At 49.9% G+C, this 26,370-nt stretch overlaps 13 protein-coding genes across 13 annotated transcripts; 6 read left to right on the top strand and 7 right to left on the bottom strand.

The window, feature by feature from the left end:
- Positions 1-2,198: 2,198 nt before the first annotated feature.
- Positions 2,199-2,801, bottom strand: N7466_001551 (uncharacterized protein; the record flags this gene model as incomplete). The annotated part of the gene is made up of 1 exon (XM_057160949.1): positions 2,199-2,801. The coding sequence occupies one exon, from the start codon at positions 2,799-2,801 to the stop codon at positions 2,199-2,201; it is 603 nt and encodes a 200-aa protein (XP_057024234.1).
- Positions 2,802-5,097: 2,296 nt separating this feature from the next.
- N7466_001550 (uncharacterized protein) lies at positions 5,098-5,441 on the top strand (the record flags this gene model as incomplete). Its single annotated transcript, XM_057160948.1, has 2 exons — positions 5,098-5,134; positions 5,239-5,441. 2 exons carry the CDS (start codon positions 5,098-5,100, stop codon positions 5,439-5,441), a joined length of 240 nt encoding a protein of 79 aa, XP_057024233.1.
- A 791-nt stretch (positions 5,442-6,232) lies between these two features.
- Positions 6,233-6,688, bottom strand: N7466_001549 (uncharacterized protein; the record flags this gene model as incomplete). The annotated part of the gene is made up of 1 exon (XM_057160947.1): positions 6,233-6,688. One exon carries the CDS (start codon positions 6,686-6,688, stop codon positions 6,233-6,235), a length of 456 nt encoding a protein of 151 aa, XP_057024232.1.
- Positions 6,689-6,725: 37 nt separating this feature from the next.
- Positions 6,726-7,325, top strand: N7466_001548 (uncharacterized protein; the record flags this gene model as incomplete). The annotated part of the gene is made up of 1 exon (XM_057160946.1): positions 6,726-7,325. The coding sequence occupies one exon, from the start codon at positions 6,726-6,728 to the stop codon at positions 7,323-7,325; it is 600 nt and encodes a 199-aa protein (XP_057024231.1).
- Positions 7,326-9,074: 1,749 nt separating this feature from the next.
- N7466_001547 (uncharacterized protein) lies at positions 9,075-9,422 on the bottom strand (the record flags this gene model as incomplete). Its single annotated transcript, XM_057160945.1, has 2 exons — positions 9,075-9,371; positions 9,408-9,422. 2 exons carry the CDS (start codon positions 9,420-9,422, stop codon positions 9,075-9,077), a joined length of 312 nt encoding a protein of 103 aa, XP_057024230.1.
- Positions 9,423-9,513: 91 nt separating this feature from the next.
- N7466_001546 (uncharacterized protein) lies at positions 9,514-9,744 on the bottom strand (the record flags this gene model as incomplete). The annotated part of the gene is made up of 1 exon (XM_057160944.1): positions 9,514-9,744. One exon carries the CDS (start codon positions 9,742-9,744, stop codon positions 9,514-9,516), a length of 231 nt encoding a protein of 76 aa, XP_057024229.1.
- Positions 9,745-10,208: 464 nt separating this feature from the next.
- Positions 10,209-12,677, top strand: N7466_001545 (RNA-directed DNA polymerase; the record flags this gene model as incomplete). Its single annotated transcript, XM_057160943.1, has 1 exon — positions 10,209-12,677. The coding sequence occupies one exon, from the start codon at positions 10,209-10,211 to the stop codon at positions 12,675-12,677; it is 2,469 nt and encodes an 822-aa protein (XP_057024228.1).
- Positions 12,678-13,077: 400 nt separating this feature from the next.
- N7466_001544 (uncharacterized protein) lies at positions 13,078-13,308 on the top strand (the record flags this gene model as incomplete). Its single annotated transcript, XM_057160942.1, has 2 exons — positions 13,078-13,162; positions 13,211-13,308. 2 exons carry the CDS (start codon positions 13,078-13,080, stop codon positions 13,306-13,308), a joined length of 183 nt encoding a protein of 60 aa, XP_057024227.1.
- An 809-nt stretch (positions 13,309-14,117) lies between these two features.
- N7466_001543 (putative integral membrane protein (Pth11)) lies at positions 14,118-15,482 on the bottom strand (the record flags this gene model as incomplete). The annotated part of the gene is made up of 5 exons (XM_057160941.1): positions 14,118-14,450; positions 14,524-14,820; positions 14,885-15,070; positions 15,133-15,200; positions 15,269-15,482. 5 exons carry the CDS (start codon positions 15,480-15,482, stop codon positions 14,118-14,120), a joined length of 1,098 nt encoding a protein of 365 aa, XP_057024226.1.
- Positions 15,483-16,177: 695 nt separating this feature from the next.
- N7466_001542 (FAD-dependent oxidoreductase) lies at positions 16,178-18,033 on the top strand (the record flags this gene model as incomplete). The annotated part of the gene is made up of 3 exons (XM_057160940.1): positions 16,178-16,425; positions 16,487-17,753; positions 17,827-18,033. 3 exons carry the CDS (start codon positions 16,178-16,180, stop codon positions 18,031-18,033), a joined length of 1,722 nt encoding a protein of 573 aa, XP_057024225.1.
- A 1,818-nt stretch (positions 18,034-19,851) lies between these two features.
- On the bottom strand, positions 19,852-20,279 carry N7466_001541 (uncharacterized protein; the record flags this gene model as incomplete). Its single annotated transcript, XM_057160939.1, has 3 exons — positions 19,852-20,030; positions 20,076-20,094; positions 20,262-20,279. The coding sequence occupies 3 exons, from the start codon at positions 20,277-20,279 to the stop codon at positions 19,852-19,854; spliced, it is 216 nt and encodes a 71-aa protein (XP_057024224.1).
- A 1,846-nt stretch (positions 20,280-22,125) lies between these two features.
- N7466_001540 (uncharacterized protein) lies at positions 22,126-22,654 on the bottom strand (the record flags this gene model as incomplete). The annotated part of the gene is made up of 2 exons (XM_057160938.1): positions 22,126-22,586; positions 22,648-22,654. 2 exons carry the CDS (start codon positions 22,652-22,654, stop codon positions 22,126-22,128), a joined length of 468 nt encoding a protein of 155 aa, XP_057024223.1.
- Positions 22,655-24,652: 1,998 nt separating this feature from the next.
- N7466_001539 (uncharacterized protein) lies at positions 24,653-25,303 on the top strand (the record flags this gene model as incomplete). The annotated part of the gene is made up of 1 exon (XM_057160937.1): positions 24,653-25,303. The coding sequence occupies one exon, from the start codon at positions 24,653-24,655 to the stop codon at positions 25,301-25,303; it is 651 nt and encodes a 216-aa protein (XP_057024222.1).
- Positions 25,304-26,370: the final 1,067 nt, after the last annotated feature.

Here is a 26,370-nt window from a genome sequence, read left to right as displayed (position 1 = left end):
GATCTTCCAGCCCATTTCTACCGTGTCAAGCTGGACACCTTTCAATGGGGCCATCGGTGGCTGGGCCGCATGTGCGTGCTGCATTGCCTGGTCCATGGGTCTGTCGTGGGCACAGTTCCTGGGAATACTGCTCTTGGAACTTCCCTCATCATTCCACTTCTGGTACGTGAAACGCGCCACAGAACGGCAGCTCTCCTATATTTCTCGCGGTGTTTCTGACTAAAGTGACTCACATTGCACAGGCCGGATGCAGTCTCGTCTCGATCTTCCCTTGGACGCTCGCTACAATCCTTCGACGGTGGCCCCAACTCGGTCTCAAAGTCCACCATATCCTTGCCTCAATTGCAACCGGCGCTCTTTTTTATCATTTGATCGACCGGGGGTCTCCCTACCGCTGGGTACTACTAGGAGGTATTTGCGCTGGACTTGCATGGGGTGCCGGGACGTGTCTTCATACCATGTGGCACCACAGATCGTGGCGTATCACCTCTAGACAAGCCCTCGCGCGGACTTCGAACCGGCTTTTATGGCTTGATATTGTGGTGCCGGTGGAGTGGGTGGCTCGGCCGGGGCAGTATGTACAACTCTGGGCACCACACTGGGGATTCAGAGCATGCTTGCAGCTTCCTGCATTCTATGTTGCTTCGGTGGACACCGTGCAAACCACATCAGAAGCACGAACAACTCGCGTAGTACGAATAGTCACTCGGCCTCGGCTGGGCATGACGAAAAGAATCGCACGAGCTGTGGATCGTGCGCAAGCGACAATCCACTTTCCGGTATGCATGCTGGGTCCCTACGGACACTCGCCTCCTCTGGGCCAGTACGGAACCGTCATTCTTGTACTGGAAGGTATTGGACTCTTCCGCGCGCTGCCGTTCATGCGGCATCTCGTTCAAGAAAGCCGAAGCCGGAGGAACACAGTGCGACGGCTAGAAGTGATGTGGCAAGTTGAACTCAAGGATTTCAGTACGTGTTTCCCTGTTGCAGATGCTCTGCGTTGTTGTGCTGACCAAAATAGACCATCCCCACTGGGTTGGGGATGAGATCTCGCAGATCCTTGAACTCGACCGGATGTTTGACCGAGACGATTGTCCGGAGCATGGCCATCGAGATGACCGGGGTTTCGATGTGAGTGAAGCCCTTCGTGCTGATCATACAAGAAGTGGGGCTAACTTAAAAGCAGATCCTGCAATTTACCACACACATCCTAGGTGCTCGGCCAGTGGATCAACTTCGTTATCGCAACCGCACGCGTTTGAAGTACCATTTTGAAGCTATCAACATTGCCAAGGATTTGGCGCACCTGCTGGACAGTACAAGCGGAGCGACCGCGGTTTCGGGTAAAAGTCCTTCAGCAGGTACCCTGTGAGATTACGCCAACGCTAACTGATCCCAGTATGCGCAAGCAATCCAATACGTGCAGCTGTACATCATATCGTCCAGACCAGAGCGAGTGGTCATCTCCGGCTGATTGACCTGGATCTTGAACCTTCCTGCCCGTGGTGGACAGACGATGATCCGTTTGACCCTGCAACATCCGCAACAACTTCAGCCGAGAGTGGTACAGGCTCCGAGCCCGCTTGGTTACCCGCTCCCTTGTCAGACACGCGTAACACACGGGAACAGACTAAGCGGCTTTCAGGAGAAACGTTGGTCGATAACAGACGATCCTGGCAAGGTGATCCGCTTGCTGTTGGGGGCCCGAGTTCCAATCACCAGAGGTGGGTCCGGCAGAAAATCATCGAAGGCGGATTCTAGTGAGGGGAACGATTCGGCTTTGAGCCACATGTCCTTGTCAGGGGGTGCAGTTGCTTAGGTTTTACCACAAGCCTATCAGGCCAAACAGGCACGATTTTTGGTCAGCGACCAAACACTCACGCAACCACGTATGCCTAATCTCTGCCTTCCTGCATCAGGATGAATTGACGGTGCCTTCCCTTCAGTACCCTTCTTATAAAACATTCTTTCGGTGCGATCATCAGAAGGCTAGCAAACAGTTGATAGGTACAAACATGATGAAATTTCGATTATACAATCTAGTAAATGGTCCAAGTACATCCAGATGACGAATTATACAACCAAACATCGCGGAAACAACAAAATGAAATCAACAACTTCCATCATATCGCCAGGGCCTACCGTATATGAGCCAGAAAACGCAACATTGAGCGATCCATTTTATGCAAAAAAACAACTCAACCCCGTCGGCCATGTTGATAGGGCGCCGTCTGTGGCATTTTCTCCATTGATAGTTGCTGGACTTGTTTTGGCGGTTGCTGACTTTGCGGATGTTCCACCTTCCAGCTCGTTGACCGACCCGATCGCCTAAGACGGGGGACATGCCTTTGCTGTTCTGCGTGAACACCGGCGCTAGATCCTAGCGTGGGTTGGATGTTTTCGCTGAATGGTTGTGGAAACATGGGGATATGTTTTTCGCATGCTGTCAAACGACCTTCCCAATTCTGCATCCAGACAGCAATGTTCTTCGATTGATCGGCCTCTTGCTTGAGCTCCTCTATGCGTTGCTGAGCTGCTTGAAGGTATTTGTCCTGCAGCTGCAGTATTTGAAAAAGTTGGTTGTTTTCCTGGCGCAGCTGTTGTAGGGTGTCCGTCAAGGTCTTATTTGTTTGACTCAAATGTTCATATTCTTGCTTGATCTCCCCAAAAATATTCTCACGGTGACTGGGGCCGGAAGGCCTCATGTTCGGCGGTACCCAGTGGCTGTGCGTGAATCGATACTTGTCTGGAGGGGCAAAGGCAGCGAAAGAATAATCGGTCTCCGCGCTCTGTGAAGTCATGGCTCTGAGCTGATGTCCGCTGGGCTGAAATGTTTGAAGGAAAATGATGTAGAGATTGTAAACCTCTCCAAGGGGTCTCAAAGCAATTAAATATCTCGTAGGCAACTTGGCCACCTTTATTTAGAAACGCCGAGCAGATAATACATCGAGCCGTATTGTCTGGGTAGCTCAGGGCCCCACCAATGGCACTAGGAGTGTGCCAGAGGCTTTTAAAGCCGCTATATAGACCCGCAACAAGAATGCGCAGTGGCCAGGGCTTAGACGAATGCAAATTGCCCGCCCCAAATGGATTCTCAAACAGACAAATTTGATCCTGGGATCGTGAGCCAGCGTCCTAGGAGGGCTACAGCTCCCAGGACCGGTCAAGATGATCCTGAAACCAACCCTACCGTAAATGGGATGGGGGTTCATGGGTCTGGGAACCGATTCGGAGTGTTCTCCAAGTCTCTATTTTGCTTTGTACGCTAGGCCTTACTCTTCCTCATCAATTTTATCTTGACACTTGAAACTACTATAAATTCATCGTCCTTTCACCTACTCTCCTATCACAGATCACCGCTGCATCAAGTGTTGAAGGTAAAATGACTAGAAAAATCTATGATTGTGTGGAACTGCCTCCGCTGGACCTGGCCGTGGAGAAATTTATATGCTTCGGCTGCGTAAGTCGTCCCAGCCGAATTTCGCGAACATCATCTAATTTATGCCCCCAGGCGTTTTTTCCTTGGTGTGAATCTAAGCTCGACGAAAATTTATACGGGGATCAATGGACCGACTTGGAGACAAGTGATTTGCAGAGACTCTCTTTGGCATTCGTCACTTTGCCTGACCAGTCCCTTCAGTGGCTGCTGGAAATAGGAGTGACCATACGCTATCAAATTTCCCTCACCTAGCATCAAGTAGCTATGAGCCTCGGAGGACCGCCTTCCTTTTTGATCCGTCCCTTTTTGAAATTGCCTGTGCTGGGGAAGCATTGTCGCAACCCCCAATATACCTGCAGTCACCTCCTCGTGCAAACACGGAATTGAAATACGAGAATCCGCAGTGGCTTAGGTTTGCTGGGGACTCGGACAGCTCGACTTTCCATGTGAGAGAGACCAAGTACTTCAGAAAGCTTCTCAATGCACCTGGGAAATATTTGCGTCCCTAGCGCTTTTTGGATTCAGGCTGGCTCTGTTTATTCTGTCTTGTCATAATACATTCAAAACAACTCTAATTTTTGATCGCCACGTCTGTAGTAATGGATAGTGTGCACATCCATTTCTACATTCTGATAATATCAGTCCAGAAAAGCAGCATAGACAAGTACAAGAAATTAAATTGAGTTCATTGGGGGCCTCTCGACCCGTTAAGATCGGTATATCTGGAATCTCATGTTGAAAGGCTCTGGATCCGACGGCTAGCGTTGGCTGAAGTCCGGCTTATGGTGTCAATCATCGGCGTGTGTTGTCCCGGACAGGTCAAAGTAAAAGCCATAGTAATACAGCCAATGTGGCAAGGCTGCAGTACACTCAGTGGAAATCTTTCGAGTGGGCGATGGCTTAGACCCTGATAATTCGATCATCAACAAGGCGACTTTCTCAGAACACAGCATAATCGTCGGACTCTGTTTTGAATCAACAGCCAATGCCGAAGTCCAGATAATGGTGATAGAAGCGCATGCTGTCGCAGTTGATCATTAATCGCTGCCCATCGTTTTCAAGTATTGAAAGTACGGTCGTTGAGACAAGGTTGAATGTTGATCAACGCTCTTCAGACAAAAAAATTGAATAAAAGATAAAAAAAAAATTCTTTGATGAAATATTATCATTATTTTATAATTTCAGAAAATGACTTGAGGGCACGATCCACCCTTAAGAGGACCGTTCACTTTTCACCGGCCTGTTGTTGATTTTTACCTAACCTACCACCTCAGTAAACGGCGGTTCAACATGCCCTGCTTTGCACAGGCAGCTTCGATGCCCCCGAAAGCAATGCCCCCCAAAAAGCGACAGACATGAAAATTCACCGCGGCAATACAAAGCAGGCGGTAACAAGACCAGTCAAGAAACCTATAAATATGGCCTTCTCCTTCGGTTCTCGGTCGAAACATCCTCTTCCTGACTGTATCTGAAGGGTTCCCTCGAGCCGAAACCAAGATACCTTTCTGCAGCAGACTCATGAGTCCCCTCATCTTTGACCCCAAACTCCTGCTCTTACTCATACCCATGGTGGCCACCCAAGCCACCAAGTCACTGCCTCTCTCTACCCACTGGTGGTTCACTCCACTGTACCCATCTTCGTGACTGCCAGTCAGACCATGAATATTGACTGGCCACAATCCTTTGGCGAGTGCTGTATCCATGTGGCTTGTCGAGTGGAGCTAACAATGTGACTCCTGACTAGCTTCTTGACCACAAGAAAGAAAGTGAGGCATCCTGCAGGTAAGTCCCTTTATCAGCCCCATACCTGTCGGCCAGCGCTGAGACTCCCACGACCAGCCAGGTCTATACGATAGCCCCAATTCAGCACACTAAGGTTATACAACTACCTGCCAGTCACACCGATAACAATCCTCATGAGACCAACTTTGGTTCCGCTGATGTCATCTGCTTGTCAAACAGTGCCTCCAGCGAGATCATCGGCGAGACCTCCGAGTATTGAACACCGCCATCCTTGAGCCCTTCCCATGCACAAGTCGCCGTTATCTCGAATGGTTCAATGTTCTGATAGTTTGTCAAAGAAGGCTACTTGTGCACTTCATCGCGGCCACAGCTCTGGTACGGCTGGACATCCGTTGGATAGGTACAGTACGTCTGCTCGTTGCTTCTGCCCCATCACCACCCATTGTTGGTCAGCCATGATCTTAGCTGGAGGGCACATGGACCAAACCGACCGCATGGAACTGCAAGGCAGATGATGCTTTGGGTTGAATTGGAGATAAGACTTGTCCCCGCAAGATGATGGCTGCGCTATCTTGGCACTAACATGTGTCGTTGATGCAGGATGAAAAGGAAATTTAAAGACTGTAAGTGAACTCTCATTTGATCGGACACATGCTGACTATCTTGCAGGGCCACTAGCCAAGACGCTGCGAGACATGATGTACAACTCAACGAGCCTCGCACGCGTCTTGCATCGTCGCCACCTTTGCCATGAGGCGATGTATCTCGCTTTGGAGACCGTTTCGAAGTGTGGAAGTCGACGTGAATCAGGATTGCCCGATCCCTCCACTCTTTCGCCTCACCCGCAAATGCCGAGCGAGAAAATCAGCTCCTACTCCACATCCTTGGAAAGTTGAGACAGCCATGCAACCAATATACCAACCGACAACACACGACGATTGGTGATGTGATGAAGCCTTAGTCTGATAGGCTTGGGTATGGAAGAACACTTTCACGGCGAGTCCGGGTTTCTCAACTGCGGAAAGTGCGAGTAAGACGCATGGGGGAGGTCTATCCGATGATGCACAGATTTTGCTTTTTGGGGACAGACGTCGATCGCCATGGACCAGTCCAAGAAGATGACCATGGAGCATTCAGATCTGCCACAGGGCTTGTCGCTGTCTGCGGTCGCTTTCCTCTGCTCCTGTCAAATCTGGTGGAAGCCCTGATCACCAATGATGGAGAGCCATCGCTTTCGACGACAGTGATTCTTTCAGAGAGACATGCGACTGTCTTGGAACAGCGCATCGCAGGCATATCGTTCATCGCATTTTGCAGGACCAGCAACAGCGCCAACTCCCTGCAGTCAGGCGATAAATGAATGAAGCGACCCTTGGTCAATTCCTGAGACAAGAAATGCTTTACGTCACAATTGCCCAAGCATTGCGTCCATCCTGCCTCCGACAACTGCGCGAAACGTCTCCATTTGTAGCTTGCCATTTTCTGCCTCCACAGCGCATCGAACATCTTTATCCACCGTGCACATGTTGCCATTCACGACCGGATGCTACCATTGGGCAAAAACATCATTCGAACCCTCTTGCATGGTGTACCAGAATCGGTTGTGGGCAAATTCGTTGATACAGCGCTCGTCACCGCCGCTCGTGAGATGGGAATGATGATGCGTCTGCGAGCCCGCAGCTTGAGCATTGCATTTATGCGAAAGGCTCCTTTCTGTTTTAACAGGCCCCTGCCCAAGATAAGTTCCTTGCCTTTGGTCTTTGGTGCCGGTGCTCGTTACTCACTGATACAGACCATACACCTCCCGGTGGACGAAGTCATCCAGCTCCGTTGCCCATTGATGATTCGCCATCACTCGTGTACATCAGCTAGGGCCAGGGTCACAAGTCTCAACCGCATCCCCACATCTCGCATGTATGACACCTATGAGCCTGGCCACCAAGCCCAACCAAACTTCGACTCTCTTAGATTCTTCAATTATGACAGCACGAGCAAGTTGTCTTGTGCAGCTGTCCCGGCCAGCCTAATGCCATTGCAGACTGCGCTGGACACCAGACTTGCGACCAGCCCGATTCATAGTCAACCACCTCAGGTCAATACGACCAAGATGGTTCAGCTGTCAGCCCGGTGCCTAGAAAGGTGAGTCAGAAGTCGTTTCCTGGTCCAGTCACTAATCCCGTGCCCAGTAGGACATGCTTCCAGGCACACCTTGGGCGAATGATCAAGGCTTCAGGTTGCGATAGACTACCACCTCCCAGCACATCTTGTATCAAGGCACACGCCGCCAATATTTCGCGAGAGGTGACAATTCAACCAGTGTGCCAGACAAGTCTACAAACACACTCCGCTATGGACAAAGGGGTATGGTGGAGCAATATGTGTACCGGCTGAAGAGTTGTGAGGTCGAGGATGATGGATTGTGAGTGGCCCCATATCGACGGAGGTATACTAACATCTTTTGAAGGATGACTTGTCAAGTGTGGAACATCTCGACGGCACATGGTGCAAACGCTCGAATTGATCCAACGGCCCGCCTCTCATCCCACGAACACCCTGAACCGACGTGGACGAGCAGTACCAGACGAACGTGCTTGGTATCAGACTACTCGGCGAGGGGCGTGACTACAGGACGCTCGTTCCGGCAATCTCCCAGATGATCCCGGTAGTGCGGCCAACCCATTATGGCGAGAAGATGGGCCCCTCAGTTGAGCATACCGTGTGACGGGTATGTCGTCTCGACATTGGCATGCGCGCTTGAAAGCATAAGATCGACCGCGGAGGAATGGCAATTCACCTGGCGCCTCAACGTCAAATTCCGACACCGAGTGTCCCTCGCCAATCCCGACAACTTGATACTTTCAGCCGAGATGCCAATTATAAGACCACCCTCACACTACAGTACACACGGGTGACCGGATGATTAAGGGTGACCAAATCATATCCCATACGCTCCTGGAGCCTTTGGTATTCCCGCTCCCCAAAATGAGCAGTCCTCATCGTGTAGATTGAGGCGGGGATCTGGGGCGAGGATACAAACATCGTCTGCCTTTAAGCCCAAATGTTGAGCATTGGCTCTTTTGCCAGACTTTCCAAAAGGTCACCTGCTGATTGGGCAGTGCCAAAATGAGTTTATTCAATTTGAATACTGCACCGTCATCCAATTTTCGATCGCCCGTCAAGACGCTGATCAATCATCGGAAAACGTGAGTCAAGATTTCCTTTTCTGATGTATTTGCTAAGTTGTGCCTAGCAGAATGTGCCTCCGTGCGAAACCCAAAGCACGCCATCACCGCCGCAGGCGTTTGACTGCCTTGTTCCGATATGCAGTTCATGTGGAAGTACGCGTTGCCGGTTTCTCAAACGAAAGGGCATGCTGAGCAACATGTTCACGAAGGACTGACCGCTATGGATGTCTGGCTTAGGTCAGTGGAATGGTTGGACTCGGTCGGCCTTGTGGGAGTGGGCTTGTGGGAGTGGGCTCGTGAGCATTGATATGTGGGGATGGGCTCGTGGGAGTGGTTCGTGGAAGTCGGCCGGGAACCGAGAGGAAATCAGATACATCTGCTCGAGGTATGCTCCAAGGTCGTTTCAGTCGGCTACAGCTGTGATATCACTTATGAGAGAGAGAGATCCGAAGCGATCTTCAAGAGTCGACTAGAGTGAGCATTGACTGACTCAAACTTGAGACCGGCAGAGCCACCAATCCATGGGCTGTATTATCAGCCGGAAGCCACCAGAACGAGCCGAGTATCAATTCAAGTCGAGTATGAGGAAGTGTGAGGAGATCTTCTCGATCTGATATCGACTGACTTATTGCAAAGGCCAGTGTCATGTGCGGACCAACTCTGTGGAACGTCGCGTAAACAATGCGGCCCCCGCGTCTGGGACGACCTCACCGCCTTTGCCGTCGCGTGGGATCAACAGCAGCCTCCGCACTGGGCAGCAGTCCTAGCCAGGCTGTTGGGACAATGGATTCATACCTTCTCGCGGTGTCCGGTGTTAATCCTCGTTGGGGAGAACCAAATTGAATCCGCCGTGGTTGTGCGGTCCGGCCCGGTGCGGGAAGCGACCGCACAACCACACCAAAATCAGGGGACAACGGGATACGAAAACCATCCGACTTCTTTTTACCCGACTCGCATTCGGGCCCAAAAGCTGTTCTTGCATTACCAGTGAAAGTGGTGTCGCCCTAGAAAGAAGACAAGACACCCCTGAGCTTGCATACGGCCTGGGATCGCATCGTGCGAGATGCGGCGAGGCGGTAGTGAACCGGTGACACAGGCAGTCAAGCTAATATCGGACAGACCTCGTTCAAGGCCTAGGGGGCCTCGTTAAGACTCGAACTCGTTAAGGCTTGAAGACGCCGCCTCCCAGACCTCGTTAAGGCCCAGCCACGGGCAACCTTTGATGCGGCGCCTCTTCTTGACACGGACACCACCGAGACACGGGCATCCTCCTGGGAGATACACGGGCATCTGGAAGGAATTGGTATTTGGCTGGTGGCAAACGATGGTCCTCGTTAAGGCGTCGCCACGGGCACACCATCGATCCTGCTCAGACATCGGGGAACAAGCTTGGTTAGTGGAAAGTGACCGACGTACACTGCCGGACGGAGCGTATATGAGGGCTTTCTGCAAGACACGGTCGGCCTGGCGGGGGGAGACCTTTCCAGGTAACGCGAAACGAGGGTTCAAGCTCTCGCGGGGCGTGGTGTACAATGGCAGCCACTGCGACAGGGTCAGGGCCTGTCAAGAGACTGTCTGTATAGCCCGAGAGGACGGATGCGCGTGTCGGTGCACAAAGAGCCGGGACTCAACTACCTCACTCGCACTGAGGGCTTGAAACCGATCTTGATCGGTTGAAGCGGTGTCGTCCTAGCTGAACAGCCCGTGATGTGTGCTTAAGGAGCAAACTGAGAGACACCCAGGGTGAGAGGCTTTGTCCACCTCAAGAGTCCAGAAACCTCGTTTATTGGGTGAAAAACTGGGGTAGTGGTCTATGCAAGTAGGCCTGCCGAAGCTACTTTATGTCTCTTGGCCCCGGACCGGACGGGCTGCCGGTGGTGGTGTGGCAACAGGTGTGGCCCACCGTGAAACACTGGATCGTCGAGATCTTCCAAGCGTCACTCCGATTGAGCTACTTTCCTAGCGCCTGGAAGGTGGCCAAGATCGTGGTGATCCCCAAAGGCGGACGTGACCCATCGCTGCCGAAGTCATACCGTCCCATCTCGCTGTTGACCACGCTTGGAAAGGTACTAGAAGCAGTCATCGCCAACAGAATCTCCGCTCTGGTTGAGAAACACCAACTCCTACCCGCAAACCATTTCGGCGCCCGCCGTAGGCGATCCTGCGAACAGGCGCTCAACCTTCTAGTGGAAAAGATACACGATGCGTGGCGCGAAGGGAAGGTCCTCAGCCTGGTGAGCTTTGATGTGAAGGGGGCCTATAATGGGGTACACACGGGTGTGTTACTGCGAAGGCTACGGGAAAGGCGAATTCCGGAGGTCTTGATCCGATGGGTTGAAAGCTTTTGCTCCTCGCGGCGAGCATCAATCGTCGTGAACATGTATCATTCCGAGGAGATGGCCATCGAGCACGCGGGCCTCCCGCAAGGCTCACCACTCTCTCCTGTCCTCTTCCTGTTTTTGAATGCAAATCTGGTGGATGTCCCCATTACTAAAAGAACGGGAGCGATCGCTTTCGTCGACGATTACACCCGTTGGACGGTGGGTTCATCGGCCGACGAGAACACGGCCGTATTGCAGCGGCAGGTCACCCCACACGCACTAGAATGGGCGGCGCAGTCAGGCGCGGTGTTTGAGGCGGAGAAAACATCCCTCATCCACTTTGCGAGGAACCCCCGGCTTCGCCCACTCCCCGCGCTCCCGTTACACGTGAATGGAGCGATAGTCGCCCCAGCGTCCGAGGTCAAGATTCTCGGCGTGATACTCGATCAAGACTTACGGTTCAAGTCACACATCGGCAAGGCCGCGAACAAAGGAATGAAAGCCGTTCTGGCGCTGAGACGACTGCGCGGGCTACCTCCTTCGGTTGCTCGCCAGCTGTTCACCTCCACAGTCGCATCAAAGATTGACTATGCGGCATCGGTATGGTGCCCTCTACGACCGGATGCGACCATCGCGGCGGGCATCATACGGCCGTTGGAGACCGTCCAGCGTGTCGCGTCGCAGGCCATCGTGGGCGTCTCCCGCAGCACGGCCCTCGCCATTGCTGAGGCGGAGGCGGGCATTGAACCGACGGTCGTACGTCTTCGCGCACGCATTTTGAAGCATTGGATTGTCTGCCACACCCTACCACCGGACCACCCCTTTTGGGGCTGTCGAGCGGCAGCCGCCATGCAGAGTGAGAGTCATCGGTCACCGTTCAAAACGCTGGCGAAGCACGGACCACAATGCCTGTCCGACATGGAGGTTATCCGACCATTCCCTCTAGATCCGTGGCAGCGGTCTCTTGGGGAGTTGATTACCTTCGTGGGGTCTGACATGCCGGAACTACACGAGGCCGGCCGCGCCCGCCTCTGGTTGTTCACCAGCGTTAGCGTCCGCAACGGGCTGGTCGGAACAGGGCTGGTGGTTCGCGTGAGCCACGTCGACGTAACCTCGTCGAGCCGGACGGTCGGCAGTGATGACGCGCTCAATGCCCCCTACGCACAGCTGGGGGTAGTGTTCGAGGCTGTCTCGTACGTCAGCGCGGCACTCCCTCGAATCCCGATATCGCCGTGGAAACTAGACGTGACGGTCGTTGTGAACCACCCTGCCGTGCTACTCTCTCTCGCGAAACCCCATCTCCAGAGTGGCCAGGCTCTCATCGTACAGATCACGGAAACAATCCGCCAGCTGACGGAGGCGGGGGTCAAGGTCAGTCTGAAGCCCCCTACTGATGAAGACCAGGAGAGTACTACGCGAGCACATGCCCTCGCACGCAAGGCCACAGAAGTGAACAGTGAAGTTCTTGCCCCGCCCTGGGCGCGAGTCCAGCTCCGCGCGTCGGCGCTGCGATGGGCTCGGGCGAATACTAATCAGCACCGGAAGGGTCATTTCCGACTGTCGACCACTGGTCAGTTTACACGCCAGCTAGATTCGGCTCTCCCGGGACCCCATACGAGAATACTATATGATAGCCTGGATCGGGAAAAAGCCTCGATGCTCGCTCAACTCCGCACGGGACATGCCCGACTCAATGGATATCTCTACCGGGTCGGCAAGGCCGACAGTGATATGTGCGAGTGTGGTGTCGAGCGTGAAACAGTCCAACATTTCCTCCTCCGCTGTACACGGTGGAATGAACATCGTCGCGTAGTAATTGAAGCTGCGGGCTCGAGCTTCGGTGGTCTGTCACATATGCTAGGAGGTAAACCTGACATGGCAGTGGATACGAGTGAACTAAATGGTAGATTATGGAAACCCGACGTCAAAGTTGTCAAGGCCGTCGTCGCATTTGCAATGAAAACGGGCCGGCTGGCTCCAGAAGGATGAAAAGGAAGAAAGGGTGAATCGATCACGTAGCGGTGTTTATATTATCATACGTACATAGTGGACGGTGCAGCGCACACTAGCTAGGGGGCTACATACGACCAAAGGTCGTGAAAAGCCTGAGGAATGAATAAATAAATAAATAAAATAAAAAACGACAATCATATCCAAATCGCGTAAATAAGCGACGACCAGACATCTCAGGTTCAATTTGGGAATGCTCAATTTGTATTCATACAGGCAATCAAATATGGACTTATCAGACCCTGTAGGGCTTGGCTTAGAGATAAATAGCTTGATCTTTCCTCGATAATTGAACATTAACCATCCATCAATTTACAAATCTACCATCCAAGACTCAAAGAATCAACCGATCCTTCGATCACCCACTTCAACCATCAAAATGCAGTTCATCACCATTGTCATTGCTACCCTGGCTGCCGTTGCCTCCGCCTCCTCTGACTTTGAGAAGCGCACCTGCGTCGCCAGTATGTGTATTATAATTCCAAATTTGGATAGTCGCTAACATTCACCAGACTACGATGTTGCCTGCACATCCAGTAACCCCTGCTGTGATAGCTGGCAATGTGTTGGTGCCACTGAGTGGAACGCCGGCGTCTGCATCCCTAACTAAGGCATGCAAATGTCGACCTTCTTTTGTTTAGCGGTGATGGATGTTTTCTTTTGTTTTAGGACAGGAATAGATGGAGTCATAAATAGGCTGGTCTCATATTGACTAGACCAAGAATAATATTCGAGATTTACTTTCGAGTTCCTTGTTTTGCGATAAGTCCCTGAATAATTTTCGATGTGTTTTAGAGCCTGAATTCCAGCGACTCGATTGAGAATATTATTTGCTCAATGCATACGTCAACCAAGGTGCATACTTTTTCTGACACATCTCGAAGCGTTATTGCATAAAACCAGACCGCTCTTTGAGCCGCATGAAGGGGCCACGATGTTACCCAAAGTACAAAAACCTACGGGCCAGCTCCCACCATTCGAACACTCATCCATACAAATGGTATCAGAAAATACCTGCTCAGCATGCAGCTGGACCCAAGCACGCCAAAAAGCATGCCACTACAACGCCATGTCAAGATATTCTACGGCGTCCACACTCGAGGAGCATGGTCCCTAGGCTCGGGCCACGTCAAGTGATTGGTTGAGGTCCGAACAACAAAATCACCCCTATCTCAGAATCTTTACTCCGACGCCCGTGTACCCTAGCAGTCTGCCAAAAGTAAAATCCCTGAAAAGCAGAAATTTTGACATGTCGGACGCCGCTCCTGAGTGGGATAACCTTTACTCAGCATCCCGAGAATATTGTAAGTTGTACGGCCCCTAGATGCTCTAAGTTGGATACATAGAAGTGATGATGGGGAATATGGTTCGTGATTCAAACTTGCACGTAAGTTTAACAGGAGCTGTTGACACATAATTTCAAAAAGCAGCGGCTGACTTTATTGTAAATTCTGAGGTCACATAGACTTCTAGGTTTTCAGCTTCGGGCAGCATATGCTTCTGGCTATCAGCGTCATCCGGTATGCCATCTCTACATGACTCAACCACTGTTGTTTGTCGTCCTTCTGATTCCCATAGCTGCTTGAAGTCGCTCCTCCTGCGCGAACTGCCAGTTGCTAGTCCAGTCGTAGCCTCGTTCTGAAGAGTGCCAAGAGGATAGGAACGCCCTGTGTTCGGAGTTTGGTATGATTTGTCCGTGGATGCACGAGATTTGAATAAAGGCCCGTAAGTTGGAATGCAGGAAACAACGACCTTTTCGGTTTCAAATGTTGTTAGTACTCGGTGAGCTCGAAGAAAACGCGTAACATTTCAAGATTTGACTTACACCTAGGCTGACCTCCACACAAGACCAGATCACGATACTTTTGCTGTCCGTGTAGGTCTTTAAGGCCTTAATAGTGAATATACGGATGACCTGAATCACCGTCACGAAGAAGCCGAGAGCAAACAAACAGATGAGCAGAAGTTTCTGCTTGGTCCTAAGCTGCAGTCTCCAGAGGACTGGCAGAGGGAGTGCGATAATTACTATGTCCAGGCCTATGCTTATGCCTGCCAAGCAAAAGTAGAACGGTATTGTGTCGATACAATGACCTTCAAGCGAGCTATCCCATTGTTTTGCAATCTGTGTGATACTGTTATGAAAAACATGTTCTCTAAAAAGGCTGATCTAATCAGAGGAGGCTTACTGGTGTGCAGGACATCGACATGATGAACGTGAAGATCAATTGATTAACGACGCAAATGGCGATGGTACAGATTACTATTTTTCGATATAGAGCAACGACCCCGCCAATGCGCAGATATGAAGCCAGCAAGGCAACCTTGAAGCCGAGAAGATCGAGACAGTAGACAGGCCCACCAGCGTACTGTATCTAAAGCAAACAGAATATTTAGTGGACAGGAGCCAATGATTTCATTTTATCACGGCACATACTTTGCTGAAAGGGATTACATTTTCCTCTGGAAAAAAGGCTGAAGTGAGACCCTGACCCCATCGTGTTTCTTAGTGAAAAGTCAGCCAAGTCTGGTCACCAGGAATGGAGGGTTTCCTGGGCTAAGCATCAACTCACGAGCCACAGCGATGCCAGCATAACCAAGTGTCAGGGCAGAACTCGCCAATGCAGCATAATCGTCAATCCACAGAGACCGATTGCGGCTGATTCTCACGTAAAACCGCAGGCACACGGCGAAAAGGGAAAAAATCGAGAAAGCTAAGCAGACGCCAATCACCTTCGGGATCTCGCTGTTTGGATCTTTTTCGTTGAGATTATAGACCCAACCCATGATTAAATTGGTAATTCACGGGTATGGCTATGGAGTGCGAGGAAAAGGGTATGCAGGGGATAAGACATTTTTAACCATGACAATATGGATATTTTAAAACTCTTCGCAGCAGCAATAAATAAAATAGACTTTTGGCCTGCATAAAGGCATTGACAGGGATATAGATCCTGTTCAAGCCGCGTGGGAACAAAGTACAACAATCCGCTTTGTTGGCACAGAGAAAAAGACTTTAACTACAGTATTAATTTCAAATACGTAGTACATTACGCGTAAGTGTAGGAGGCAATAAACGAAACTGCGCAATTTCGAATTAACTAGCTCCTAGCCTGCTTTAGCGTAAAACTTGGAATACTAGCTAGTTCTAGCACTGAAAAGATTTGGGGGCCAAAGTCTGCTCGCTTAAAAAACGAGAAGCTAACTGGACGGGTTATTTACCCCGCTAATATGGGGTTAATATCTTCCAGTTTTCTGCCGTGTTACCCCCGTCTAGCTCATGCACTAGCCGAGATTGAGCACGTAATCTTTGTACAAAGTACGAACAATTCCGGACTCTAGGAGTGGAGTCTCATGGGCTAAAAAATGGTCTGCCCCTGAATTCTGCTCCTGAATCATGCATATGGGCGCACACCATTAAACCCGAAGTAGATATATAATGTGGCATCTGGTACCCCTGCATTAGACTGATACTACCCAAGATGCTTTTCCGCAAATCCTTCATCGCCTCGTTGTTGGCAGCACTGCCCCAGGCATTGGCCTCTTCTGCCTGTCGTTGCTTCCCGGGCGATTCTTGCTGGCCATCCGAAAGTGCCTGGACAGAATTCAATAAAACTATCGATGGGCGACTGATTAGTACTGTCCCACTTGGCACCCCATGTCATGTGCCAAACTACAATGCTACCGCTTGCGCAGTATTGGAAGCTGGATGGGAGCTTCCAGAGGAACAGTATGTCGATTTTTATGCTTAAATATTTAAGGTGCCAAAGCTCAAATTGTGATTCTTCTAGTTACGAATCGTCTTCCTCTGTTATGGCCCCATTTTTTGCCAATGGAACCTGTGATCCATATCACCCTGTCTCGAAGCCTTGCACCTTGGGCAATTATGTTCGGTACAGCGTGAATGTCACCAGCCCGTCTCAAATTTCATCCGCCTTGAAATTCGCAACAGAACACAACATTCGTGTAATCATTCGAAACACCGGTCATGACTACAATGGCAAGTCAACTGGAGCTGGAGCTCTTGCAATCTGGACCCACCATCTCAAGGACCTAGAGATTCATGATTACAAGGACACCCACTACACTGGCAAGGCCATTACTATGGGGGCTGGTATTCAGGGGTTCGAAGCCTATGAGATTGCAGATGCCAACGATCTCCAAGTTGTTGGAGGTGAATGCCCCACTGTTGGTCTGGCCGGTGGATATAGCCAAGGAGGTGGACACTCGGCACTTTCTTCCCGGTACGGGCTAGGTGCCGATCAAGTCTTGAAATGGGAAGTCATCGATGGCCAGGGCAACTTTATCACCGCCACTCGAGATAACGAGTATTCCGATATCTTTTGGGCTCTGAGTGGTGGCGGCGGTGGCACCTATGGAGTCGTCTGGTCAATGACCTCGAAGGCGCATCCTGGAACCCCGGTTTCTGGTCTTAATTTGACCTACACCAGCACCAATCTCACGGCGGATACCTTCTATAGCACCATCGAGAAGTTTCACGAGAACCTTCCTGCTCTCGTTGACGCAGGTGCTATGTGTATCTGGTACTACACTAACACTTCCTTCGAGATCGCTCCCATCACTGGCCCTAATATTCCTGAGGCCAAGTTGGTGAATCTCCTTGAGCCTTTTACTACAAGCCTTGACAAGCTGAACATCAACTATACCTTAACGACAGGCCAGTACAGTAGCTACTACAGCCAGTTCAAGGATATGCAAGGCACTATCGAGGTTGGCACCGCGCAATACGGTGGCTATCTCATTCCAAGATCGGTGGTAGAGAACAACAACAAAGCTCTGGTTCAAGCCTACCGTGAGATCACGGAAGCCGGTGCGACCTTCATTGGTGTGGGTTTAAATGCTTCACACAAAGTCTCTGGAGACGTTTATAACGCGGTCCTTCCTGCCTGGAGAGATGCACTGATTGATACAACTCTGACCACCCCTTGGGAGTGGGATAATGACGCTCTGATGCTGGAACGTCAAAATAAGATGACGTATGAGTTTATTCCCAAGCTGGAAGCACTCGCCCCCAACTCAGGTGCCTACATGAATGAGGTATGTCTATTAAAGTTTACCACGATTTTGTTTTATTTTAAAAATTCCGCTCAAGTCACTCACCGCGTTTCAGGGTAACTTCCAGCAACCCGACTTCCAGAGGGTCTTTTATGGCAGCAATTATGATGCCTTGCGCAAAGTGAAGTCCAAGTACGATCCTAATGACATCTTTTATGCCAAGACCGCGGTTGGATCTGCCGAGTGGAGAGAGAGAGAGGATGGCCGGTTGTGCAAAGTGGACCAATGGAAATCCTCATGGGTTGAGTTTGGTACTGTATAAAAGTCCATGCGATGGTGACAGTAATAGACATGGGCATGTCATGAGATGCTTGCCAAATAGACAAATTTGTAGCAATAGCAGCTAAGAAATGATCGGGTCTCTAGATAGTTCTAATACAGTGCTAGGTTTTTTAGATCGATTATATTCTCATGCCAAAGTGCGGTCTTACTATATAAAAAGCAGGACTTAGCGATAGGCTTAGGCATTATCATCATACATATTATTCTCAGCTATCGGGTATCTAATCTAATGAACAACTCAAAGAACATGTCAGAATAAGTATACGTCACCGAGTTGGCCATTAGTATCAATATATATATCCAGAGACGAAGTTTTAGAGCCAACTCGTAAGTCCGGTCAAGGCCCTTCATCTGCCCCAGCCTAGAATGGACCATTTACTAAAAAGGAGTTACCATGGCTCGTGGTCCAGTTACAACTGCAGTGGGTCTTGCGCCACATGGAAAGTGATCGACAGTTCCAGAACCACATACTGGCATCTGATTGGCCAGGTACGGCGGAACCCGACGCTCCTGGTACTTTGAACATTCACGGCTTCTCTGCATCAGGCAAAGTCTCTTACTTACTCAGCAGAATGCCCAGCCAATCAAGATTGCTCGGAGCAGGGGTCTAAATGGTTCCGCGGTTCCATGGCCGCTAAGTTTGGTTAGCAGGAGCAGGGCCCGCAGCCTAGTGGGTCAGAATTAACTTGAGTGACCGAGCCAGCCCAATCAGCCAAAGTCTTGCAAGGGTACTCGCAGATCCTCGGTCTTGCCCTGCCACGAGCGTCGATTGCAAAGAAACGTGCTAGAAGATATTTTTCCATATTCGCAGTGGTGAATTGGCCGGTTGCCCTCCTGATCGGGAACCTACTGTTGTAGTTCAAAGGAAGATTTTTTTTTTTTTTTTTTTTTTTCAAAGGAAGATTAATTGTTTTATTCAAAGGGAAACATCAGGCTATATATACAACGAGAAGATCAAGTTGATTTCCAATCAACTTGACTCTTCGTATACATACTTCGGGATTAATTCCGATGGTTCGGCTTGGTTCCTGACTGCACCAGCCTCATATCACAACACCTACCAATGGCTAAGGCAATCGTCCTGAGTAGGGTGAATAACTACGATGAGTTGGAGAGTGGGACAGCGAGATCGAAATGATCGGCCGGCACCTTACACCTTAATTGGCACGTGGGTTGCGTCGGTCGGAACCAGCTGGTCAGAGAGCGGGTCGGTTCTACACCGGAGACCAATTGGGTATATTGGCCAAAGTATCGTGAGTTCATAGGCTGCATGTAGTCGTTGATAGAGAGCAGTGCTGGGATACGAAATGGGCGGAGACCAACAGAGACGTCAGATCTCATTACAATATTCTGGTCCTGATGAGAATCAATGAGGCGCTCATCCGGTCTTTTCCCCTCTGCCATGCCTGACTTCCTTTGACGGCAGCTTTCACAGCTACCCGTCAGTCGCGAGCCCCTACCAGGTCTATACCGGTTCGATCGCGTTTGAACCAAACGAATGTGGTGGCCAATCTTCTACGTGTATTTCATGATGTTCAACGTATTCTCGTGGCCAAAGACGAATGAATACTTGCTTTATCTTACTGAAATATTGTTCTATTTGATAATGAGAAAATGACCCTTCTTCGAGCGCTTCGAGTAAGAAGCAATGGTTTAACCGTTCCTGAACGTTGATGAACGATCCCTCTCTATCGTCACTATTTCTGTTCGATCATGACGCCAAATCCCTATCCAAATTACCTAGGCCGTGCCTTTCACATAGTCCTTGAGCCGATGAAATCCCTCCAATATGTATTGATTACACATCCTTCTTTGCATCCCCACCATACCCAGTACTGTGCAGGTATTCGTAAACACTCTCCATCGAAGGGTGAGAACGGTAGAACAGAGAATACCACGCATGTTCATCATATGGAAGAAGCCTCGGGGTACCCCCCGAGTCCGATCCGTTCACTAGTGCAAAGAGGTCTGCGGTATCTTGGTTACTTATTGTCTTTGAAACTGAGGTAAAATGTGACTTACCAGCCTCTAGCTCAGGGCTCTGTATGATGATTTGATGAAAATACCACCAAATGATAAATAAAGCAGGAAGCGTTATCGAATATCTACGCCCGACTTCGCGAGACATCACAGTGAGACATGAATGAGCAATCTGAATAGCATATTAACGAAAAGTGATAGCAAGATGCTGAATTTTGGAGAACTTACGCAAATTGCGGCGAACATTCTAGACGAATGTTTGCACTTCCAATGGCCTATCTCATGCGCCAGAACAAATATGATTGTTTCTGGAGCTTTCTTTAGCAGGCCCTGATCGAGGAGAATGTACGTCTTTCTCAGACCGCTATGGCAACATGCCTCTGCATTCCTGTCTGCAACCAGTGTGGGGCATATGTATATATCCGACCAGGAGTAACCCGTGGTTTTTACCAAGTGTTCGGCGCGAGTCTTCAAATCGCCCGGCTTAGGATTCCACTTCTCGAGTTGGTTTAACTGATAGGGGCCCCAAATTCCTGAAAAGCTAAGGATAGGGCCAGCGAATAAGGATCCGAGGACGGTTGGATAGACCAATGGTGAATCGCATGACAGAATGAATATAAGGATTATGAGCAAGGTAAAAAGTTTGTTCTGTGCGAATTGCCTTTTCCAGATGCCTGTTGCAGATTGCACAGTTAGCTGCCAGGTAGCAACCCATGCCTTTATAAGACAAAGCAAAAAAGAAAATATCAAGCGTATCAAGAATGCGGCGAGCATAAATGACGGGAAGGAGGCTCTATGCATAATTTGGAATAGGCAAATCTCGATCATCATCTCCAAGATATTGGAGAAAACTTGAAGAAGAATTTCGGGGGCCTGTATGCAATCAAGATCAAATGAACAATCAATTAGTCTGAGAAGTTGAAACTTTCTGGGTTGAGAATACCTGAGATTGATTCGAAAAAGCTTGGAACACCCAAATTAGAACCGTATGTGCTTTTGAGCAGTCTCCACTGGCAAATAATTATGTATAGCTGAAAAGCTGGAATGACCAGGTAGACTGACTTCTCGATAGGAGTGTGTAGGATACACACGTCCGTCGTAAGTGTAGGCATTTGCCATGCCTGCATTGTCAAAGTCGAAGAATAGAGAAATTGATGAGATACGGAAGGCTCGATATTGATGTTCTGGATAAAGGACCAACAAATGGCTTTATAGCTCAATGCTGGTGCAGAGTAAGTTCTACCACTTCACTCTTTCCTTGAAATCTATGTTTCAGAACGGGTGCTGTGCTTCCGCTCCGTGCGCCACTCTTCGACACCAAAGCATACTTAACGACTAGGCAACCGCGGATCATTGGCGGAATCAAGCACCAAAATATGGAATTAATGGCGGTATGGCCCAAGGCTATCCCGACTCGTAAAGGGAGGCCAAGATTTGAATTAATCAAGCAACAGCAATCTTCGGATACTTGCCAAATCGGGATCTCTTCTGGACGTACCGAACCCGATTGGACAGAGAGTAACCTGCTGAATTTTCAAGACTGTCTGCATGTGATCGTTTAGCTGGGTCGTGCATAACATAGCAGCTTTTCACATGTTTCTTAAGACTATCGCGGCGAGCCCGAGGCGTAGTGGTTTCAGGACAGTCGTTCTGGATCTCGGGATCAAAGGCCCAGACCGCTGATCATTGGACCTTCTACCCTCACAGCGAGATACATTGTCTTCGTCGCAATAACGACGGTCAGGGGCCTTTGTACCGCTCTGGTGTGCGTTTGGCCGGAACTGCGATGAATCTTTCTATCAATGACCTATGGAGCCTAGCTCCGATTTTGTGTTGAGACTTAGACAATGTTAGCTTTATTCCAAGTATGCTCCTTCACTTCACATATATATATGATAAAACATTATAGCATTTCAACGCAGCACGAAGAGTTCAAGCTACATTTATCAAAGCACAGCACGTAAGAAGCGCTCCACTTCCAGAACAAAACGCCCCTTAACCCATCGTAGGACTCTGTGGGTAGATTTCGGTAGCAGCGTAGATTGAGCGTTCGGTTTCCGGTGGCGACGTCCGCGCAGAAAGCCTTTGGACTTTAAGCCAGTCGGTCTGACTTCGGAATTCTTGTCTTCAAGAAGTCAAAGAGGCGGCAAAGCTTCCCAGGGTGGGAGGATACACCGGTAGCCATCACAAATTCAATGGCAATGCGATTCATCTGCAGGAGAGATTCACGATCCTGAATCAGACGATGGACAGCGGCATGGCGGATCGCGGATACAGGGCCCTTCATTTTCACTAGGGCGCTACTGGCTTGATGGAAGGCACTGAGCTGCACTTTGGTCTTGTTCTTTGCCAAAAAGGTGAAGAATGTGTGTAGCTCTAATTCCTTCGGACACGCCCACCCGTTCATGAGAGACTTCTCTGGCAGCCATTTGTGAGCGAACTGAAATGCATGGTACTCGAGGTGTTGCTGTATGGCTTGGAGGATTCGATTTTGGGCACGAAACGGAATTCTTCCTGATCGCACTCCCAGGAGTGAAGAGAGACTCTCGAGGACTGTGATTCGGGTTCGTTAATCAATGTTCCTATTAACAAAAGATACAGATTTGAAACTCACTTAGCATTGCATCGATCTTTCTTGGGCAAGACATAGACATTGGTCTCGAAGTACTGGAAAAGAGTGAGCAACCACACTGAAGTTGTAAAGAGGTTTATTGTGGCTGCTCACTGTTGCTTCGCAGGACGCGATGGCCTGACTATATTGGCTGAAGAGCTGTGAACTGTACCCCGACTTGACGTAGACGATGCAGATACGCTGTGTCTGCTTTATGGCATATCTCGTCTCTTAGGGTCTTGATGATCGTGCTAACTTTGCAGAGGAAAACAAGAATGCCATTGGGCGCCTGGCAAAGCCCCTTGAACCATTCAAGCCTGACTTTCTAGGAAGCGAAATTGAGTCAGCCGTACCCTGACCATCAAGGTGTGATGGTAGCGTTGCAATCTCAGGAGATGGAGCAGAGATTTACATGGGCTCAGCTGACGTGCCTTGGTAGCAAGAAAGCCTCTTCGGGTTTGGACTCTTCGTGGGCCTCATTGTTGGGGTCAACAAGATTTGCCCTCCAGGATCAAGCCAGCACGCTGACGAGCTTCTCGGAAGAGTGTCACAGCTATGTCATGGCCTGGATTGATTGTTCTCGACTACTTTAAGACCTAATTGCCCACTACCTCGAAGCTGCGAAATGCGACCGCTGAAAGAAAGCGCCCGTCAGATGTTGCTCAAACATGTCAAGGATAATTTTGGGGTGCAGCACAAGTAGAATTCACAGGCACCACGGTGCAGCAGCAGGTTCCGTGGAATACCGTTCGATGGGTTGCCAGCACACATAGCGGGTCCACGCGGTTCTGAAACGGGATCGACGCTGCCCGAAGTTCTCAGCTTTGCCTCTATTTGCCACTCCCCTCTTTAACGGTCTACGGCAGTGGGATTGTGACAGATTTGCAGGAAGATTAGAGCTATGATATTCCCGAGTGTTTTACTTTCGAGCCTTTCGCCGAGAGTGATCGACAGGCCCAACTCTGTTAATGTAAATGGCCTAATTGTGAGACGAGTGGGGTTTGAGTCTACCAGAGAAATCTTGGGTAGACGAGGAGGGCCAGCCTACGACCAGAGTGGAGAATTGGAGGGTCCAGAACGAAATGATCGCCCGGGAACAGAAAGTCTAAATGGCACGTGGTATCTATCCCGTGGGTCTGGGTCCACGACGAACGACTCGTTTTTCACACCGGAGACCTTTTTGGTATCTTGTTTCTTGACCAAAGTGTCGTGACTTCATGAGAGGCTGCGTAACGGTGGCAGAGCACAGTGCTGGGATACGTGAGAGAAATTCAGTAGAGATACGAATTTCACTACCCCAGTCTGATGCCGATTGGAATTACTACGAGGCGCTTATCCGGTCCTTATTTCTCTGCCATTACCAGTCCCTTGACGGCTATTTTCACAGCTTCCAGTCGGTCGCAGACGCCATCCACTTGGCCACAAAGGCCTTCATTCCGGCCGACTTGGTATTTTGAGATGCATACGCAACGGTAGATACCCGCAGTGCGCCTCATTGGGGAGGATGCCTGAAATTCCGAATGTCTTCTATGATCGAGTCGGCAGGCCAAACATTTTGCCATCAAGAATCTTGACACTCTTTTGCGACGCATCGCAGCAAGCATGTCGCACACGGATCACTCTTGCGGAGCGGCACCCGCTCTCCTTCAACCTGGTCTCAAAGTCCAGTCGTTTCGAGCATCGTCCTTCATACCACTCATTGGGTTCTCAGAAGGACGTAAACAAGGACATCGTGTACTGCAGAAGTCCTTGATCGATGCGCGACAATGATGGCAATAGTACCTATGATTGCACTTGCATGGCTATTGCGTTTAGCCCTCTTTGAATGCTGTATTGTAATACATCTGTCGCAACTTGCAATGCAACGCAATTTGATTGCCACAGCGATCATATCCATGGATTCCATTTCATCAATTCTGGTACCCAATCGCCAATGTAACCCACCGCAGAAAATGGACAGTCTAGATGATCGGTTTGATGGAACCAAGGGGCGGTTCCCCCTGGCAACATGAGGCCGACCATAGATCCATGGGAGGTGCGTCTTCTGGCCAAAGATTCCCAAGAAACTTTTCCAACGCCGTCCAAAATTGGTGGCCGTCCATATGAATCTGCGCAGGCGGTTTCTATGAAGAGACGTAGCCGACTTGACATAAAAGGCGCCAGATTTCCAGCCCAGAAAAAATCAGGACTTCCCTCCTCACACTCCCGTGTGTCATGGTTTCCATCTCTTGTCTGCAGGCTTGAGGGTCTCCTGGCCACGGGTCCGCAGTACAAGCTCTGCGTCAACAAACATGCTTCGCAGGACGGGCTCTGCGATATCAACTGTTCCCCGCAGGACGGGCTCTGCGATACCAACTGTTCCCCGCAGGACGGGCTCTGCGATACCAACTGTTCCCCGCAGGACGGGCTCTGCGACATCAACTGTTCCTCGCAGGAGACCGCTGCGTTACCAAGTTCTCTGCAGGAGACCGCTGCATCACCAAGTTCTCCGCAGGGGGAAGCTGCGACACCAAGGAACTCTAGCCAAGTGCGGGCACCTCTACGTGGTGCTAGGGACCAGTATTCAACTCTCGCTCTGCAGTTGAAGAAGCCAAGACCTGCATCTCCATCCATAGTTCACTTGGGTAGGCTTTGCTACGGGCGAAGAGACTGGCAGTAGGGCCATGAGAGCGCATTCCAGGGCCTATTTTCGCTCCAAAATAGCGTTGTATAGAGAATGAATAAACCCAGCATTTTGCTATTACCGAATTCGCCGTACATCGTAGTATCATGTGCAGAACCTGATCTCCCAAGATGTATACACACGTAGAGCATGTATACGCACACGTTCAGGCTAGTCGGCTCGGTCAAAGACCATCACACGGCAAGAACGCATCATTCACGTCTATTTCAGAGGTCCGGAAACCCAAGATGACTGTTGAGGTTGGCGTTGGTGGTGACTGGTAGATGCGGTGTGGTGACGGGCAGATGCGGTGATCCATAGTCCATGGTGGTAACCAGTCTGTTATGGTGATAGTTGACTGAGCGTCGTGCACCGTTGAGAGTGCTTAAACAGTTGACTGAGCGTCCGTAATCAGTTGAATGACCATTCGTAAACAAGTGAGCCTTCTTTGGTAAACAGTTGAACTGCTGTGTAAACAGTTGAACTGCTGTGTAAACAGTTGAACTGCTGTGTAAATAGTTGAACTGCTGTGTAAACAGTTGAACTGCTGTGTAAACAGTTGAGCCTGTGCTGGTAAATAGTTGAGTGAGCGTTGATAAATAAACACTTGTGCCTATTCGAAAAACAGTGACTAGCTTGGAACGATGACCAGCATTGACAACAATTTGTCGATGATCACAGTGTCAGCGCGTCGATGAGCAGACTGTCAATGCTGAGTCTGGACGCGTTGTCAAACGGAGTCGCTCAGGCGGTGTGTCACCCCTCGCGCACACTTTCGTCCGACTAAGGAAAAGGCCCCTCCCACATCACTGTTTTTTCTCAGGCCAAGAGTCGTTGTCAAGTCCTTCTGGAGGAAATAGAGTCATAGTGTAGGGTCGGCAATCATGTAAAAATTGAAAGCTATGTCATTCCTCTAAATTGGGAGGCCCTACACCAAGAATCTAGTTGGCTGGACCTTTTCGGTACATTTTGTGTACCGTATATGTATATATATATTGTAGCCGCACCTCCCCTCACCAATCAACAGCATTCTCTATTTTGACTACAGACGCTATGACATCAAA

This window comes from Penicillium verhagenii (assembly GCF_028828195.1).
Source record: "Penicillium verhagenii strain IBT 33310 chromosome Unknown utg000003l_segment0_segment0, whole genome shotgun sequence".
NCBI lineage: Eukaryota > Fungi > Ascomycota > Eurotiomycetes > Eurotiales > Aspergillaceae > Penicillium > Penicillium verhagenii.
The sequence above is the reverse complement of the archived record's forward strand: the minus strand, read 5'-3'. Positions and strand labels throughout refer to the sequence as shown.